General features: G+C 39.2%; 2 protein-coding genes across 4 annotated transcripts in view; one reads left to right on the plus strand and one right to left on the minus strand.

The window, feature by feature from the left end:
• The window catches only part of PLCZ1 (phospholipase C zeta 1), a 49,937-nt gene extending 47,760 nt beyond the window's left edge, over positions 1-2,177 (plus strand). The window contains exon 13 of the mRNA XM_054225060.1: positions 2,095-2,177. Coding sequence (XP_054081035.1) covers positions 2,095-2,177 — 83 coding nt within the window. The remainder of the gene's footprint in view (positions 1-2,094) is intronic.
• A 2,197-nt stretch (positions 2,178-4,374) lies between these two features.
• Positions 4,375-16,119, minus strand: part of PIK3C2G (phosphatidylinositol-4-phosphate 3-kinase catalytic subunit type 2 gamma) — a 287,677-nt gene continuing 275,932 nt past the window's right edge. For all 3 annotated transcript variants that reach the window (XM_054225048.1, XM_054225029.1, XM_054225038.1), the window contains 2 exons: positions 11,037-11,162; positions 4,375-5,270 (listed from right to left, as the gene is read on the minus strand). In XM_054225048.1, coding sequence (XP_054081023.1) covers positions 5,118-5,270; positions 11,037-11,162 — 279 coding nt within the window. In that variant the 3' untranslated portion in view covers positions 4,375-5,117. The remainder of the gene's footprint in view (positions 5,271-11,036; positions 11,163-16,119) is intronic.

The following is a 16,119-nucleotide window of genomic DNA, read 5'->3' on the forward strand; positions in this document are numbered from 1 at the left end:
GTAAGAGCGTGCAGATTCTACAGGGAAGATTTTGAGTGGAGTAATTAAAAATGCTAGGAAATTGAGTGTAGGCACAAAAACTGTTATAAACAGCACCAAACAAATTGCCCCAACCCCCACTTAACACAATGTGAATAAAATACAGACGCCCAGAGGCATAAATAAAATTCTTCTAAGAGATGAACTGACAGATGATTTCAAAATTTATTGCAATGCTTGACATTGAGACCTCTGGATTCCCGGTCTGGAACAATGGCTTTGCTTTAGGTACCTAAACTCCCTAAATAGTGAAAGGGGAAAATAATGTATCTTACAGAGGGAGTCAATACAACCTAGATTTCTTCGGAAAGGACTGTCTAAACCATGGTGAAGAGTGAATTAGGATTTACATTTTACTCTTCACAGCTTTGATTGCTTTAATCTGCACTACAGGACTGCCCCTCCTTCCTTAGGATTTGTATCCCTGAGGTGTCCCCTGAGGCAAAGTTGCTTCCAAAAGCTGAGTAGTGCTTACATCTCTTTTTTAATTTGACAGACAGTGGGACAAAGTTGTGTCATTGCCACCCTCCCCTGCATTTTCTCTTGAAAGGATTCAAACGTACATCATCACTGCTTTCCTTATCCCAGCAGCAGCCACCCAACTCAGCTGTAGATTACACTGGGGAAGAATGCTTGCTGCCTACCTGTAAAAGTATTTGATTTTTCATGTGATGATTAAGTAGGTGTACTCAGAGGGGCTGAAGGTGAGAATAATTCTCTAGCTGGGTGGTTAAAGGCAAGAGGAGACAGTCTCGGGTTACAATCCCTGTCCCAATAAGTCTGCCATGTAGCACACTAATACAGGACAGGAATTCGGTTATTACTGCTGTTATCACTGGATCAACAAGTAATTAATTATTTCATACAAATTGGAACAATTTCAATAAAAAAGAAGTTTTACTTCTCTCAGGAAAAGTTTTACTTCTCTTCAGGTAGACTATTCTGTAGGTAGGGGCTAGAATGCAGTCTTTAGAAATGAGTCTAAGCCCTTGAGGTGTATCTTTGGATAGGAAATAAACCAAGTCTTCCACATACCATGTGCATACTCTCAATGTTGATCTCAAATGCGTATTGCCTGGACTCAGCTTTAATATCTGCTGCCCAGAAGCTGAACCTTAGATGCCAGGTGAACTCTCATGTTGTACAAAAGAATGAAGAAAATCCAAACCCAAATAAATGAGGGTCCCAAAGACTACGCACACATCCAGGCACACCTAAGGAAGGCTTTTGAAAACTTCAGTTTTGAATGTAGATACGTATTCATAACAGATACGTACTTAAATAACTGCAGTTATATATACATAGATAAAATACAGAACACCTTTTTTTAATCAAAAGTCATATCGTTTATTATTATGACATAATGGACATTTACAGTCATACAAAGCAATACAGGTTTGTGGTTTTGGAGAGGGGATTGTTTTGTTTTCGGAGCAGGCAAGTTAATTTAGTTTGAAGTTGAGAACTATTGCTTCTCCCAATGCTTCAACAATCAGATGAACATGTAGTTTCTGAGGCACGCCTTATTTCCGATACTAGGAATCACTCATATGTAAAAGCAGATCCTTAACAGACATGCTAAGATGGCATGGTAGAAGATCTTACACTACACTTCTTTTTCTGCCTCAGCTGGACAGTGCATTACTGCTCCAACACCATTCTTCTCTAAGGCACTACCACTGTTGAGTCACAAGCGATACAATTTGCTATCAGAACAATGCATGCAGCACGTAACATCTTTGGATGTTAAAATGCTTGCTTTCCCCATGTTTAAATATCACTGGGCTAAAAGTCTTTAGTTTAAAGAAACACCATATCCTGAAAGACACCGGAGTTTTCCCCTGTGTCTAAAAATACCAGAATCGAAATACTGTATATATAGAAGAGAAAACCAGTAGAACTGGGACTTGGGTTCTGCATCATTTCACTTTATTTTAAAGAGTTATTTAGCAAATCATAAATTAAGCCTTATTTGCATAGTAGATCATAAAAACATTCCATTATGATCTTTGCATTTGTGGTTAATACACTAATGGAGTGTCCTTATATTTACAGGTTACCGTAGCGTGCCCCTGTTTTCCAAAGCTGGCGACAATCTCAAACCTGCATCACTGTTTGTCCATATCTGGTACTATTAATGATGTTCTGCAGTAACAGTTGCTCTGGAGGATTACACCCTGCTCAATAAAGCAACATCACTAGGCTTGCAACAACCCCGTGGTCTGATTTGCAGAGTGGCACGTGCTCAATGATTTTATTAAGCTAATGGGACTTCTTGTGTGAGTAAATGGTATCCTGAATAAGTAATGGCTACTGATGTTGGCCCTAGTATTATTTAGAACTAATTCATGAAGACTGAACTTTTTTTTTTGCACTTTTTTTAAATTCAGTTTATTGTGTTTGCAGCTGATTTCAAAATTATGATTAATTACTGATTGAGAATAATAGTCTAATATTTATGATCTGAGACTGCAAAATGAGCATGTTATGTTGATATTTTTATTGGTATTGAACAAAATTTCTTACCATTGTATTTTTCTGAGGGGACCTTGTACCCTTTAAATTTATAATAACAGCAGCTTCTGATTGGGCTATACCTCTTTTATGTCCACTGTAATTTTGCTACCTGGAAAAATAGTTTTGAGGAAAAAAACCAGCTCTTAAAATTATAAAAAATGAGATGCTAATACTGGTACCTTTTCTTAGCTTGGTCTTGAACATCCTGCTGCTAAAGAAAGACAGATAATTCATGGACTGATTTGTAAACGTCTATGTTCCCTATAGCAGCAGGGAGCTCAGGATATATCTTAGTGTGAACTCAGGAAATAGGAAGCACAATGCTTTGAGGCAGACGAGAAGAATTTTAGAAAAGGCAAGGGCTGATTTAAGATCTCTGAGGACAACTCCTTGCCTGACATAGCTATCAGTGTAGATCTTGCCCATAAGACACAATTTTCCCATCTTCCTTACAAAATTGAAGTATCGTTGAGCTTCCACAGGACTGTAGCTACCCAGTTAATTGCACATTTGTTACTCAAACATGACTTTTTTTTTTTATTTTAAAAAAGAGGATGCTATATTGATAGTTTTCTTCCTTTATATACCAAACAGTATTGCTTGCGTTTGCAGACAGTTCTGGTAATATTATATTTTAATGCTCTTTTTACTGAATGCCATTTTAATGCTATTTTATTTAATGTTGCTCTAAGATGGAAAATCAGGGCGCGCGGTAAACAATGATTAGAAAATGCCACAGGAAATAACACCATTAGAAAATTGCATTATAGTTATAATAAGGAAACCAAGACAGTAGACTAAGAAGAATCGAAAATCAATATTGAACTGTAAGGTCAGGTAATTTGATAACATTGTAAGCTGGCCTCAATGTGTTTTCTGTGCTTGAGTGACAAGTCACTTGACTCTTTACCCAGGAGAGCCCATAATCTAAAATGTTAGACTTAATGATCTTTGTAGCAATCATATCTGAATGGTAGCCAATATGCCTTTCATGTGGTAAATATTTTATAGCTTTTTTCAGCTCTGAAGAATACTAACAATATTAATATTCAAGCAGAGTTCCCCCCACCTCCCTCTTCTGAGGAGGAGTTTAATTTCCCCAGGCAATCGGGTGTATCTATTCTCAGATACAAACTGACCAAATGACATAGTCAATTGGCTTGATGCTGAGAAAAACTCCAGCTTATTTAGTTTCCTAAATAACACTCCTAGTCCCACTTCAGGAGCTTTATACCACATTAACTTCTGAAGACTGATTTGTGAGCGTCCTTTGGGAGAAGGCGGCAATTATCTTCAGCTTCTGGCATTATTATTCCTCTTTTGACCACTTTTCCACCTGGTAGGACAAATGTCAGACCTACTCAGTATATGGTAACTTAAAATTTTACAGCAGACCAGATCACAAATCAACATGTCTCCTGTGCCTTAAAAATGTGCCCTTGGTCCTGGAAAGGTGTATATACACCATCAGCTATGTGTGTGTAAGAGGCTGGCAATAATGGACAGTTCATTATGGGTGCTCACGTGCTAAATGTTTAAAGATGTGCTTAAGTGCTTCCTCAATTTAGGTAAAAATGCTTTGAAGAACAGAGCCCATAATTAGCCTCAGTGAACTCAAAGGAACCACTCACGTTCACTGTTTAATATGTATATATACATTTTATAGCCCTGAGGTCAATGCATGTATTGACTTGATTCCCTTATGCAGCATAAGAATGCAATGCGGTAAGACTGGTGAACAAACAATCCTTAGAGCATGATCTTAAATAAATACCACACTGAAAGCTCACATTCAACATGTTTTATTTATTGGTGAATACTAGCTTCTCCCTCCTCCTTTCTTCTCACAAATGACTGGTTATACCTGCTTCTTGGATGTCAAAATAAAAGAAACAGTGACATATCTTATTGACAAATGAATATCCTGGATTGAATATTACATTATATCAAAAGTTAAAAGCACACCAACATATACTGCACAAAAAGCTTGAAGTGCAAAACTTTTAAGTTTTTGGTGTTTATGGTGTTTGTTTTTTTTTTTTAAATATATGCATTGATTGTATAAGATTTAACATGAAATTTGCTAGACCTCTGAAATGTATTGGCACCCAGCGAACCATGCCACGGTTCTCTGGTGAAATCATCATCTGCAGTGAGGTCATAGCAGATGCTGATAAAGTACACCATTATCAGCATTGTTTCAACACAGTCAGTGGAATTAATGAGCAAAGAATTAGGCCCACACTTTGATGTGTACCAAACGTAGTATTTTTACAGTACTATTTCATATGAACAAAACAAAAATCTTTATTGCTGTCATAAGAATTTCCCGCATGCTGCTACAAGTTCTTAGCACGTGATTTCTTAAACTCACACTGACAGGAATCCGTTGCGGGAAGGTGGTAGCAATTTTAAGACAATAGCCTTATGATTAGAAATGTTAAGGTATGCGATCAGCAGATGACTGCATATTCTCCAGGGCAACTGAGACAAAATGTACCGTGGGAAATGGGAATAAAGAAACATTAGTAGATAAATTATTGAATTATCTTAGACAACACTTAAATTATACTGTTTCCCAGTGGATACCACTTTTCTTCATTTAAATGGACACTGCTCAGTTGAATGTTAACGGCTCCCACAAATGCTCCTTTGCTTTTCACAACAAGCTTCAATACACGGCCTTTGAGCTCTGTGACTTTGTTGTATACAACCTGAAATCATATATAGTGAAACAGAAAAAAACATATGAACTCGTGAATCTATTTGACAGGCAAAACACAGCATTCAGGATGATGATTACAATTTTGTAATAATTGCTTTAAACTGACCTCCAGAATCATACACTACTAACGATGAGCCAAAATCATTCAACTTAGTGAGTTTCTGTAAAAGAGATTCTGCCAGCTTAGGCTTGTGAAACCTGATTACCAAGCATTTGTAAATAAATTTGCAACCCGTGTTGTACAATGCTTGAGAAAACAATCAGTATACATAATTGTCCCTGTGAAAACTGGAACCCTAATGTAAGCAGAGTTTTGAGCTCAAATGTGAAGAAATATCAGATCCTCCATGATGTTCACCATGGAATGGTTGATAATTGGTTGATAATACAGTTGATTTTCTGGAGAAGAGGTTCAGATGGAAGGTACTCATCAAAGACAGCAGCATGAAAACATAAGATAGGTAATTCTGTAAAAGTATAGATTATTCTAATTTTTAAATATCTTTCCATAGCAGATGCTTTCATAAATGGTATTGCTCTTCTGGAAAAATTAGGAAAAAAAGGAAAACAGTTTTGATGTATTTTTTTTAACCTATGTATATTATATTTATTACATGTTCCTTAGTAGTGCCTTAAAGCAACTTTACATTGCATTGATATGTCTTATAAAGGTGTATCACATCAATGCACAGTACCTCAGAATTTTTTCTCGGTATCATACTTGTGATTAAATCTTGTGCTATATACCAGAATTAAAAAAGATCAAGCCAAAGCAAAACCAAATTTTCTCCTAAGGAAGAATTCCATAAAATTTCATAACTGTTCCAGATGCAACAAACCCACATCATAAAAGAGATGATAATCTTCCTTTGAAAATTGTCTGTATAAATTTTACTATTTCAATACAAATAACTTTATGCATTATTCTGGATGCTAACTGTATCCAAATGTGCCCATTATAAAAATGCTTGCATTTTTTAATGGAATCATCAAGTACTAAACATGACAGAAATCCCAGCCCACTCAGTAGAAGTTGTAGGTGTTGCACATCTCTGAGATTGAGCCCAATCTAGCAAGTAGAATTTACTAAATTTGGATGTTTCTGTTACTCAAGAAGTGCTGTTAATACTTCTCAAATTAAACGAGACAGCTTGCTTAGCATCTCTTTAGAAAATTACTGAGGCCTATAGTTTTTAAAATATCCTGGAAATTACCTTAATACTACGAGAACACACAGAGGTTAATGATGAAATGTTAATGGTGTATTTTCCGAATTTATAAAAAAAACAATCTGGAGTGATAGACTAACAGGAATGAGCTGCATTCAGAACAGATTCCTATGTTTCAGTCTCTGCATTAATCAAAAACTGCTGAGTGAACTGCATGTGGGTTGACAAAATGTGCAAGAATGCTCTCAGCTAGTTTCGGGCCTGAAAGGTAAGCTTTGTTAAGAGAAGTACATGTAATCTAAAATTTGTATGGCTGGAAATGTTTCTGCTGTTTTAGTTGCAATGGAAAATGCTTTAAATTTTAATCTCTCTGTGCAATTTAAAAAGCAAACGCAGTGACATACTGTCGCTTCAGGAGAATGAGAAGGTGAAACTGCCTGAGAGGAGTTTGCTATGTGTCCTGGTTTTGGCTGGGATACAGTTAATTTTCTTCCTAATAGCTGGTATAGTGCTGTGTTTTGGATTTACTGTGCAATCTGAATGCAGTCTATACATATGTCACTGCTGGGGTAAAGTCAGACCGAGCCCCCTCTAGCTTGGATGTCTGCTGGGCTGGACTGCTGAGTCCTCTCTGTAGCCCGGGACCTGCTAAGAGGCAGAAACGGCCACGGGAGATGTCCTTCAGGCAGGGATAGAGTTTATAAAGGCTCAGTCCCACCAATGTCCCTCACGTTGAGCGGCAACAGAGAGGTGGTTCTGAACTTCACAGGTGGATCCAGGAGGCTCGAAATTGTTGCTCCTCCCAGACAACCCCACCTGGCCCCGGCTGCCCCCGTGGGACCGCAGAGTGATTTTGTCTCCACTGCAAAGCTGCAGGGGTGTAGCAGTGAGCACCAACCAGACAGGACATCAGGCCACTCTGGCAGCAAGCACCACCAGACAGGACACCAAGCTCTCTGGTTCAGGGCGATAATCCGTGCCGTGGGGATGAACGGCCGCTGCCACTGTTGTGGGGGAAAGAAAAACTGTCCCACTCACTCTTTTTAACTAGAAAGGTCTTACCAGGGAGCAACGTTCCCTTTTTCGTTTACAAACCTTTGGAAATCATAGTATGGAACAGCTGCCATGAAAGTTGTGCCTGGTGCTTTTTGGTGTTGGTGTTTACTGTGCCTATTTCACTGAGCCGTATGTGAATTAAAAATTCCAGCTTCTCTGTCCCCCAGTGGCATTTCCCCACCAAAGTCAAAGTGAAATGATGAAGAAAATACGAAAAGCAAGGACAGGTACCAAAAGCAATAATATAGTTTAGAATAAATCTATGATTTGATTACTGAATTGATACTGTTACCATATAAATGTGCCTTGTTTCTTTGCCACTATATTAAAGTTATCATCTTCAGATGTTGCTTTAAATCACCAAAAAGCGTACCTGTAAGCTGTAAGAGCTAAGAAATCTTCAGTATGGTGGATCACAACAGGTGTGAACTGGGGTAACGAACAACTTTCAATCTTTGGCCAAAAAGAGGCTTTAAGTTTTGAGCAATGACAGACCTTACAGTGCAGGGTGGGTGGTTTTCAAATGATCCCAAAAAACTGGTTCTAAAATGGTGTTGCAAATTCAGCTGGAGCAAAGTATGTATCATCAGGATGTAGGGACAGAAGAAAGGTCTGGAGATAGCTGAATTAATACGTGGATAAAACAAATGCCACCTGCCCAAATTTCGTAATCAGAATAGTTAAATCCTGAAATGATCATGTAGTAAGAATATTTGCCTTCCATTTATACAGCTAGATCAAATGGAGGTGAGTTATACACGGCCATACAGCAAATCAGTGGGACAGTTAGAGCTGGAATTCGAGTATTCCTGGCTGCAAAAAGAGCAGCAGTACTGACCTACAGGAGTCTAATGACATTTTAATCACAAATGTGGGACAGTTGCTTCTCCTTAGGTAGCCGTGGCACAGTTCCTAGATTTGCTCTTCATTGTCCAAATGAGCTTTGATGCGCGGTGCTGGAAGGAGCGGCTGTGGCTCCTGGTGCCGCCTCCGTCAGGCTGGCTGGGGCTATGCTGGCTGTCGCAGGCAACGTCCCCCCTGTCACCAGGGCAGCTGCAATAGCACTAAAGGACTGATATGGCCCGGGTCTATTTGCTCACATCTGGCTGCATCCCAAGGGCAGGACAGAGAACATCTCCTCTCGTTCTGGCTTCATTTTGGCAATGCACACTCTGCTTTGTCTTGGACGTTTGCTCGTTTCGTGGGTGCGCATACATGCAGGCACTCAAGAGACGAACGGAGGACAACCGAGACCTTGAAGCAAGTCTAGGGCAAATGCCACACACGTGAGCAAGACACCGCTGCAGTTGGTTCTGGTCATTGCGATTTTTCTTGGCAAGAGTTTAAACTTAAATCATTCAGATTTATTTTCAAATTTTTTACTTTCTCAGTTTTCACTAAACTACTCTGGAACCTTCCGAGTAACTCTTACTTATTCCTAGCAGTGGTCTATAAGGAGGTATGTTATTCTTATTCTCTTTACACTCTGTTCCATTTTTATGTGTTCTCTCTCCTCTTCTTCTCAACCATCATTTTTTAATGCAATGTTACATCGGAGTGAATGCAACAAACTCCAAAATCCAAATAAAGGAACAGGAGAAAAAAGGAGTGCTTGTTAAAAGCAACTCCAAAACATTTGGCATAGTTCATTCTGTTACCAGCCCTCCTGGACTTTCACATCTTTACTCTCACGCACATGAGTAAAAATCAAAAATAAAATGCACTTTTGCAAGGCTGATAATTTGCTGTAGGCAGTCATAAGCAATAAAAGTACAAAACTAAACCCAAAAATACCCAAGAGAAGCACATTTCAGGATTTTCTCAGTCTTGAACACAGAGAGAAATTAATATACAGCTTCCTTCCAGCCATTTGGCTTTAATAAAAACTTATGAACTCATAAAAAAGGCTAGTACATTTCTGTACACAGCGTTTTGGACAGTAACTAACTTAAAAGACAGCTGAGTTATATTTTTAGTAGTTTTTCTTCCCTGGGGTGGCTTCTGCCTCAGTCTACCAGCATTGGACAGAAAATGCGTACAGAATGATATCACATATGGAAGAACAGAGCTGCTAACAGCACAAGCATCGGGTTTGAAATGTCCAAGTTCAATGGAACCATATGTCCCCACTGTGATTAGCGCTCCTGATGAAAAAGACTGAGCATCTGTGAAGAAGGCTGTACGTTTGGAGTAAAGGATATTAAAGTTTCCACGGAATTTCTCTTAACAGCAGTGGGATGCTCCGTAACCACAATTAAATCTCCTCCCAGCGACTACTGTCTGACTGCAGACAGGATTTTGGATTTTCTTGCGCTCAACTTGATCTAATAATGATTAGAAAGATAACTGCCTTCCAGTGCTGCTGGCTGGTTCTTGTCTGCAGTCCATTTTGGATACTTTACAATGAATGTTATTATATAATCATATTATATTTCTTTGAATATCCTTCAAATGTAAAGAAATTTCATTAGGCAGGTCCATTAGACCCATTCCACTGTCTCTTTGATTGCAAAAAGATGAAAGAATGTAACAACAATAACAAAAAAAGCCTAGTTCCCTGTTATTCCTCTGCAGTACCATAGGGAGGGAAATCTGCCTCCGCTGTTAGCAGTAGTACCACTCGAGGAGCCCACTCACAGAAGTGCTGGAAGTCATCAGCGTACGCAGGTAACTTTTGTAATCAAAGAGATGCGGGAAAAGAAAAAGAAAAATATTAAAACTCCAGGTCTGGGAAACTAGGAGATAAGGACTCTTAGTCTCAGCCAACTAACTTAAGCTTCATCGTATCTTATCTATGAAACAGGGTGGAGTGGTAATATTTTCCATGCCTTCTACTTTAAAGCCTGCTCAAAAGTGCATTTGTAAATTGCTTGGAGATCTTTAGGAGATTTGCTATATGTAATAATTATAATCTCCAATTCCACCTACTGTTTGAATCTCATCTGCCCTTACAAAAGAATATAGTTTATGCCACTTCCTATTCTGTCGTAAATGTTCCTCCATACAAATGTTTCTTTTCACCCCAGAGGCATGGAGCACTTCAGTGGTGTGTGAAATAATTATATATGGCTGTGAACTGCTAGCATTTTGCCATGAAAAGAACCGGGCTATTTCTTATTCTGTTATCAATTTGGTTGTGTATTTTCAAACGTGAATTTGAATAACAGCATCCATTCGATTAGTAATTTTTATGTTATTGTATAAATCTGCATTCAAAACAGTCTAGGTTTTGGTGCAATGGTGCTTGGTCTCATTTGGCTAACACATAACGGTGGTTATGGTGTAAGATAGAGCAGCGTGAATAATCCAACTGCTTTCCCAAAGAAAGGGACATAAAGAGACTGCTTCACTCCTGAGAAAGATGCAAAGCAGAAGATTGTCCCCATTTGGGGTTCAGCTTATGGTATGTTCCTTCTTTTTGATCGTACTCGTTGCAACAGCTCTGAATTCTGTATCGTTACTTTATTTCAAGCGTGGGCAAAGAAAATCAAACAAGTGAGAAATGGTGGAAGAAAGCGCACGGTACTCACAATTTCATTGTAAGTGGGGTCAGAGCTTTTTGGAGCTGTTCTTGTTTTCCTTCGACTGACCTCATCAGGATCCGGCAAAAGATAAAATTCAGCATGTGCACTTGGGGCAGAGCCATCTGGGAGGCGCTGAAAAACAAAACGGTCATAAATATGAATGCCCATGTTCTAGCAACGAAAACAAATAAAGAGAACCAAATGAAATCTGGACTTTAAGCAGGCAGAGAAACATGTTACATTCTCAGTATTCTCTTGGCTAAATTGGAGTGCTATTGCAGTAAACAACAGGAATTCTTAGAATTCAGCTTAATATTGAATCAGGAAAATAGAAATGAAATAATACAAGGACAAGGTACAATTGCCTAGCTTTAATATTTTACATTCTGATGGAAAACCCTTAAGCCTCAATCTACTTTAACTCAGCTTAATCTGATACAAAGTCTAGCCCTTCCATTTTCCAGAGCAATGCATAGAAACTGGATTCTAGCCAGTAAGCTCCTATTGATTTTAACCCCTAAGTAGCAGTGCTGGTGCCGGGGAGAACTGGTTGTTTCTAAGGGTGTTTCATATTACTACAGAAGAGCCAGGAGCATTTCCTGCAGCAACACGGGCAGAACAGGATTCTTATAATAACAGTCTTTCTGATCTCTCCCATCACACAGCTGCAAACGCTCTTTAATTTTCCTGTTCAGATTACTGAACGATATTCCAGATATTCCATTTTAGGGTAGCTACTTGAGATCAGAGACAATCTATTAACCAGGCTCAGTCACAAGCTAATGCTGGTGGGTGGAGAGGTTTTTGATAACTTCTGAGCAGCTGTAAGATTATTCCTAAAGCAACATTACAGTTACCCAGAAAACACACTGGTAGTATGAGAGGCTTTAAAAGAACACACAAGAAACACAATCATGAAAAAGGATGGAACAGGTATCCTGCCGGCTTATGTCACTTAGTGCGGAGCTTATAATTAAGCAGAAACCTTTGTGTTGGGAACACAGTACACAATCAGAAAGCACAAAATGGGGCATATCAAAATATCAACAATTTCAACCGCATTACCGGCATTTGAGGCTGCAAGTTTACCTGACAGCTCACAGGCAACCCAGTGACAGGACGCAAATGAAAATGCAGGCAAAATGAAGAGATCTTAAAACGTTTGGAACGGATGAACCCAGAGCATTACACAGGCGGTTGTATTTACATTTCCCATTGTAATTTTACCTGGCTCAGAATAAAGTACTTTCTCAGATTTTGATTATTCACAGTATGTGTCTAGAAATATGGGCTTTCTACAGGCATTATCAACAGCATATCCTTGTGATAGGAGAAACCGCTGGTGTCCTAGCAATAAATAACTTCTCTATTGGGAAGAAAAACAGTGCTTGTGTGTGTGAGCAACCAGTTCTTGCACAACAAATCTCTGTTTTTTGTTATCTGAAACGATCCTTCAAGGCAAATGATGTGGTCAACTGCAAAGCTTATTATTGTTATCATTAACACTATACAGCATCAAAGGATGCACGACTCAAATCATTACGTATTGTCAGCACTATGTGAACGATTAATGTTACTGTTGCTAAGCTCCCCAAAGTACACCTGATTTAAAATATACAATGGCCAAAATCAGAGTGCCATTAAATGGCAGTGAAACTAACAGGTATCTTCTAGGACAGAGCACGATATTGTTAACGCAGGGTTTATAGTTTACACTGTGCATTTGAAAGCCCATCTCTATTGATCTTGTACTATACTAAAACTTCAATCAAGGATTACACGTAACAGTAAATTGAACGGTCTCTTAAAAATCAGGACGGAGAAAGAAATGTAGCCTTAAACACCAGCCCAAGCATCCAGGATCCTAACTGTAATCAAGCTTTTCCCTTCCCAATGAGTTGATAAGCATCACTGTAATTTGAAGGTCAACAGATTTTAGTTGTTTCAGACAAAAAAGGGAACATGGTTTAAAAAAAAAAAGGAAAAGGGGCAGTCGATCTTGAAGAAAACCTTATCAGCTCCACTGCTGAGGCCCAGCACAACGATCTTCACTGTCTCAAGCATGGAAATACAGTACAGGGAGAGTCTTGTAAAATGTCAGGCTTTATAAATCATCCGTGCAGTGCATTGCCTAACCAGGGACCGTGTCAGAGCTAATTTTGAAAGCTGAGGTCAGCAGCAGCTGCAAAGGGCACCGGTGGCTGAGGAGCCCAGATGGCAGGTAAGGGGCTACGAAGGCAACAGAGAGGGCAGCTGCGTCCACCCAGTTCTAGTGGCCTTTGAGCCACCCAGCTCAAAGTCATTTGTGCTGTGCCCCACTGCACACCTCAGGACAACAAAGGCACAGATCACTGGCAGCGTCGTTTTCATTTGAAACAGGCTCAGTCTGACACTCGCCTGCCAGGGAAAGAATCCCAGCTGATTGCCAAGTGTGATTGTTTAACAGGACCAGGGGATCCCGAAGCGCATGCGATGAATCGGAAAAAAAAAGTCAGACAAAATTGTCACTACGCCTCTGAGTTGCTCCTTGTACCCTGCTGGCAATGCTGGCACATTATCTAGCTGTCAGCCAGCTAACCGGCCTCCATCAGCCAACTCCTCCCAAAATTTAAGGACAGGTCTTTGCGGTAGTGCTGCGGCCATGTGAAACACGGACAGAAAACCCACTTCCTCACTATCCCTTTGAATGTAGCTAATACATGCTGAAAGAGGTGAGTGGGAGGAGAGGGTCAAGAGAGAAAATCAAAAAAAGAGAAAATTTTAGCGATTCAGAGAAGAAAACTCAAGGCAGAGCAGTTGTTCTGGGATCTTTCAGAGCTAAAACAAAGCCACTTTTCATGAATAGTTGCAATCAGCAGCCAGACTGTTAGAGGTAATTTAAACTGCAGCCTCCTGAATTCCAAACAGAGATCTTAGTTCTGGGTGTTGGGTTTTTCTTCCCCCCAGCTTTACAAATAACATTTTCCCACTTCACCTCTCCTTGTCAAGGAAAGGCAAACAGGCCACTCCGAATTCCACAACTGTCCCAATTCTCCACCTGCAGCGGCGCTGTTATGCCATGAAGCGATCAAAAAGCTTCAGCTGAGCACTCTTCAAGCTGGATCACATCTTCCACTTCTCAGCTGCCCTCCTCTGCCTCCTGACAGGACACGAAACACCTAACCAGGGTCTCTTAAATGTTAAAAGGGCTCTGTCCCGCTACACGCTCATCCTTCAAAACCACTGAGGAAGAGGAGGCATAAATCAGCCATGGCTTTACAGCAGCAGCGTCTGGGCAGCTCGCATGATGAGTTTGCATTGGCTTCTCTTTCGATTGGCGCGGTAGTTGAATCTTTTTCTTGTGGAGACCCTGTTTCACCCAAGGATTTCTTGAGACAAGACTCGCAATGGCCATGGAAGGAGCTGTGCTTTGCTGGACCCTCCCCTACCGGGGACAAAGAGGTATCTCGGCAGTTTGAGAATCGCAGGGCGAAAACAAGAGTGGGATTAACATGGCAGAAATATCTTTTTAAATCTAAAGTAGGTGAAATTTGAAGTAAACTGTTTTATTAAGACAACTTGACATGGCAGGCAAAAATCCCAAACTTTTGGGCAAACTAGTACTTTCTCAGGCCTTCACATGTGAGTCAAGCATTTGTTTGAATGGAGAATGGAGAAAACATCAGAATATTTATTTTTTTTCTTTCTAAAGATGATGTCTTCTGTCATATTACAGTGTCACATTCAGTGAGCAAAACCCCAACCCCCCCGGATTATCCTTTCACTTCTAACTCAGACCGCATTGGCACATTTATAAACTTAGGTGAACATGAAGGATATCTGACCTAAATGCCAATCTCATTTGCACCAAAGAACCTCTGTTCTGGTGGGTCCGCTATAAACACAGAGTAAGATTTCTAGCGGACTTATGAGTAATTCTGAAATCCAGCAAAACTCCTTTTTGTAATTATTAATGGATCAAAAATCACTGACTTCTGTCTATAGACCAGGCCTGAAGGAAAATCAAAGGGTACCTTGGGAATGGCATTTTGCCCTTTAACTGCTCTCAAAAACCTTCAGAGCTTGAGATTAAGCAAACAGAAAAAACCAAACTTTTAGATTGAATTCTATTTATGTTTAGTTCTGCAGTCATTTCATTAACCCTAAAATAAAGGAAGTTACTTTACCTTCCTTTAAAAGAAGTTACTCCCCATTTAAATGACTGTCTTAAATCTTGGATTGTGTATGCTTGTAAATTAATTCAAGCTATAAAAATCCGTAAGGCTGGAAAGGTATAAAACCGAGCTCCCAACAGAAATGCCATAGCTCTCCTACGCTATGGACAAAAAGAAACGCCAGTAATTTTTGATCTGCCAATAAAAAAATTGGAGTTGAATTTAGAAGCTGACTCCCTCTACTTTCTTCAAATACAAACAAGCCACTACTGAACAATTTTCTCAGAGAATGACCTGCCTACTTGGCCCTGATAATGACTGATGTTTTTAAGAAACTCAGTTACAACTGTCTGTGTATATGTTTAAAAAAGCAGTTTATTTTTGAAATGTTATTTTGTTCTAAAGTCAGGCAGAAGGTGATGAAAATATTTAAGAATGAGAGGGAGTGAGGGAAAGGAAATAATACTCTGGATTTACTTCTCTCCAGATCTGTAATTCAATACTGTAAAACTAATATAGACCTGTATCTGTTATGGCTGTGTTCCATTTTTCACTCCAATTTTATTTTCCAAAACCAAAAAAGTATTGATATTTGTGTACAGAAACCCACACAGATAGGTTATGTCCCGTGTAATTTAATTTTAAATATACTAGCTGTAGCTGGGAAATAATAGACGAAACTAAATTAATTTTTTCCACAAGAATTACATTATCCTAATGACTTTTCTCCCCTGATCATTACTAACCATCCACAACTGGATTCTTTGTTAGCATTACAAAAGGCCTAACTACTTCAAAATTTGCCATATATTAAACTATGAAATTTAGCAGCCAATATGAATATTGGGCCTTAATCATAAGAATTTTAAGGAAATTTTTATGATTTTTAAAGAATACACTTTAGGGATAATTTACTGTAATGCTTTTTAAAACTC

The sequence above is a fragment of the Rissa tridactyla genome, chromosome 1 (genome assembly GCF_028500815.1).
Source record: "Rissa tridactyla isolate bRisTri1 chromosome 1, bRisTri1.patW.cur.20221130, whole genome shotgun sequence".
In the NCBI taxonomy this organism is placed as follows: Eukaryota; Metazoa; Chordata; class Aves; order Charadriiformes; family Laridae; genus Rissa; species Rissa tridactyla.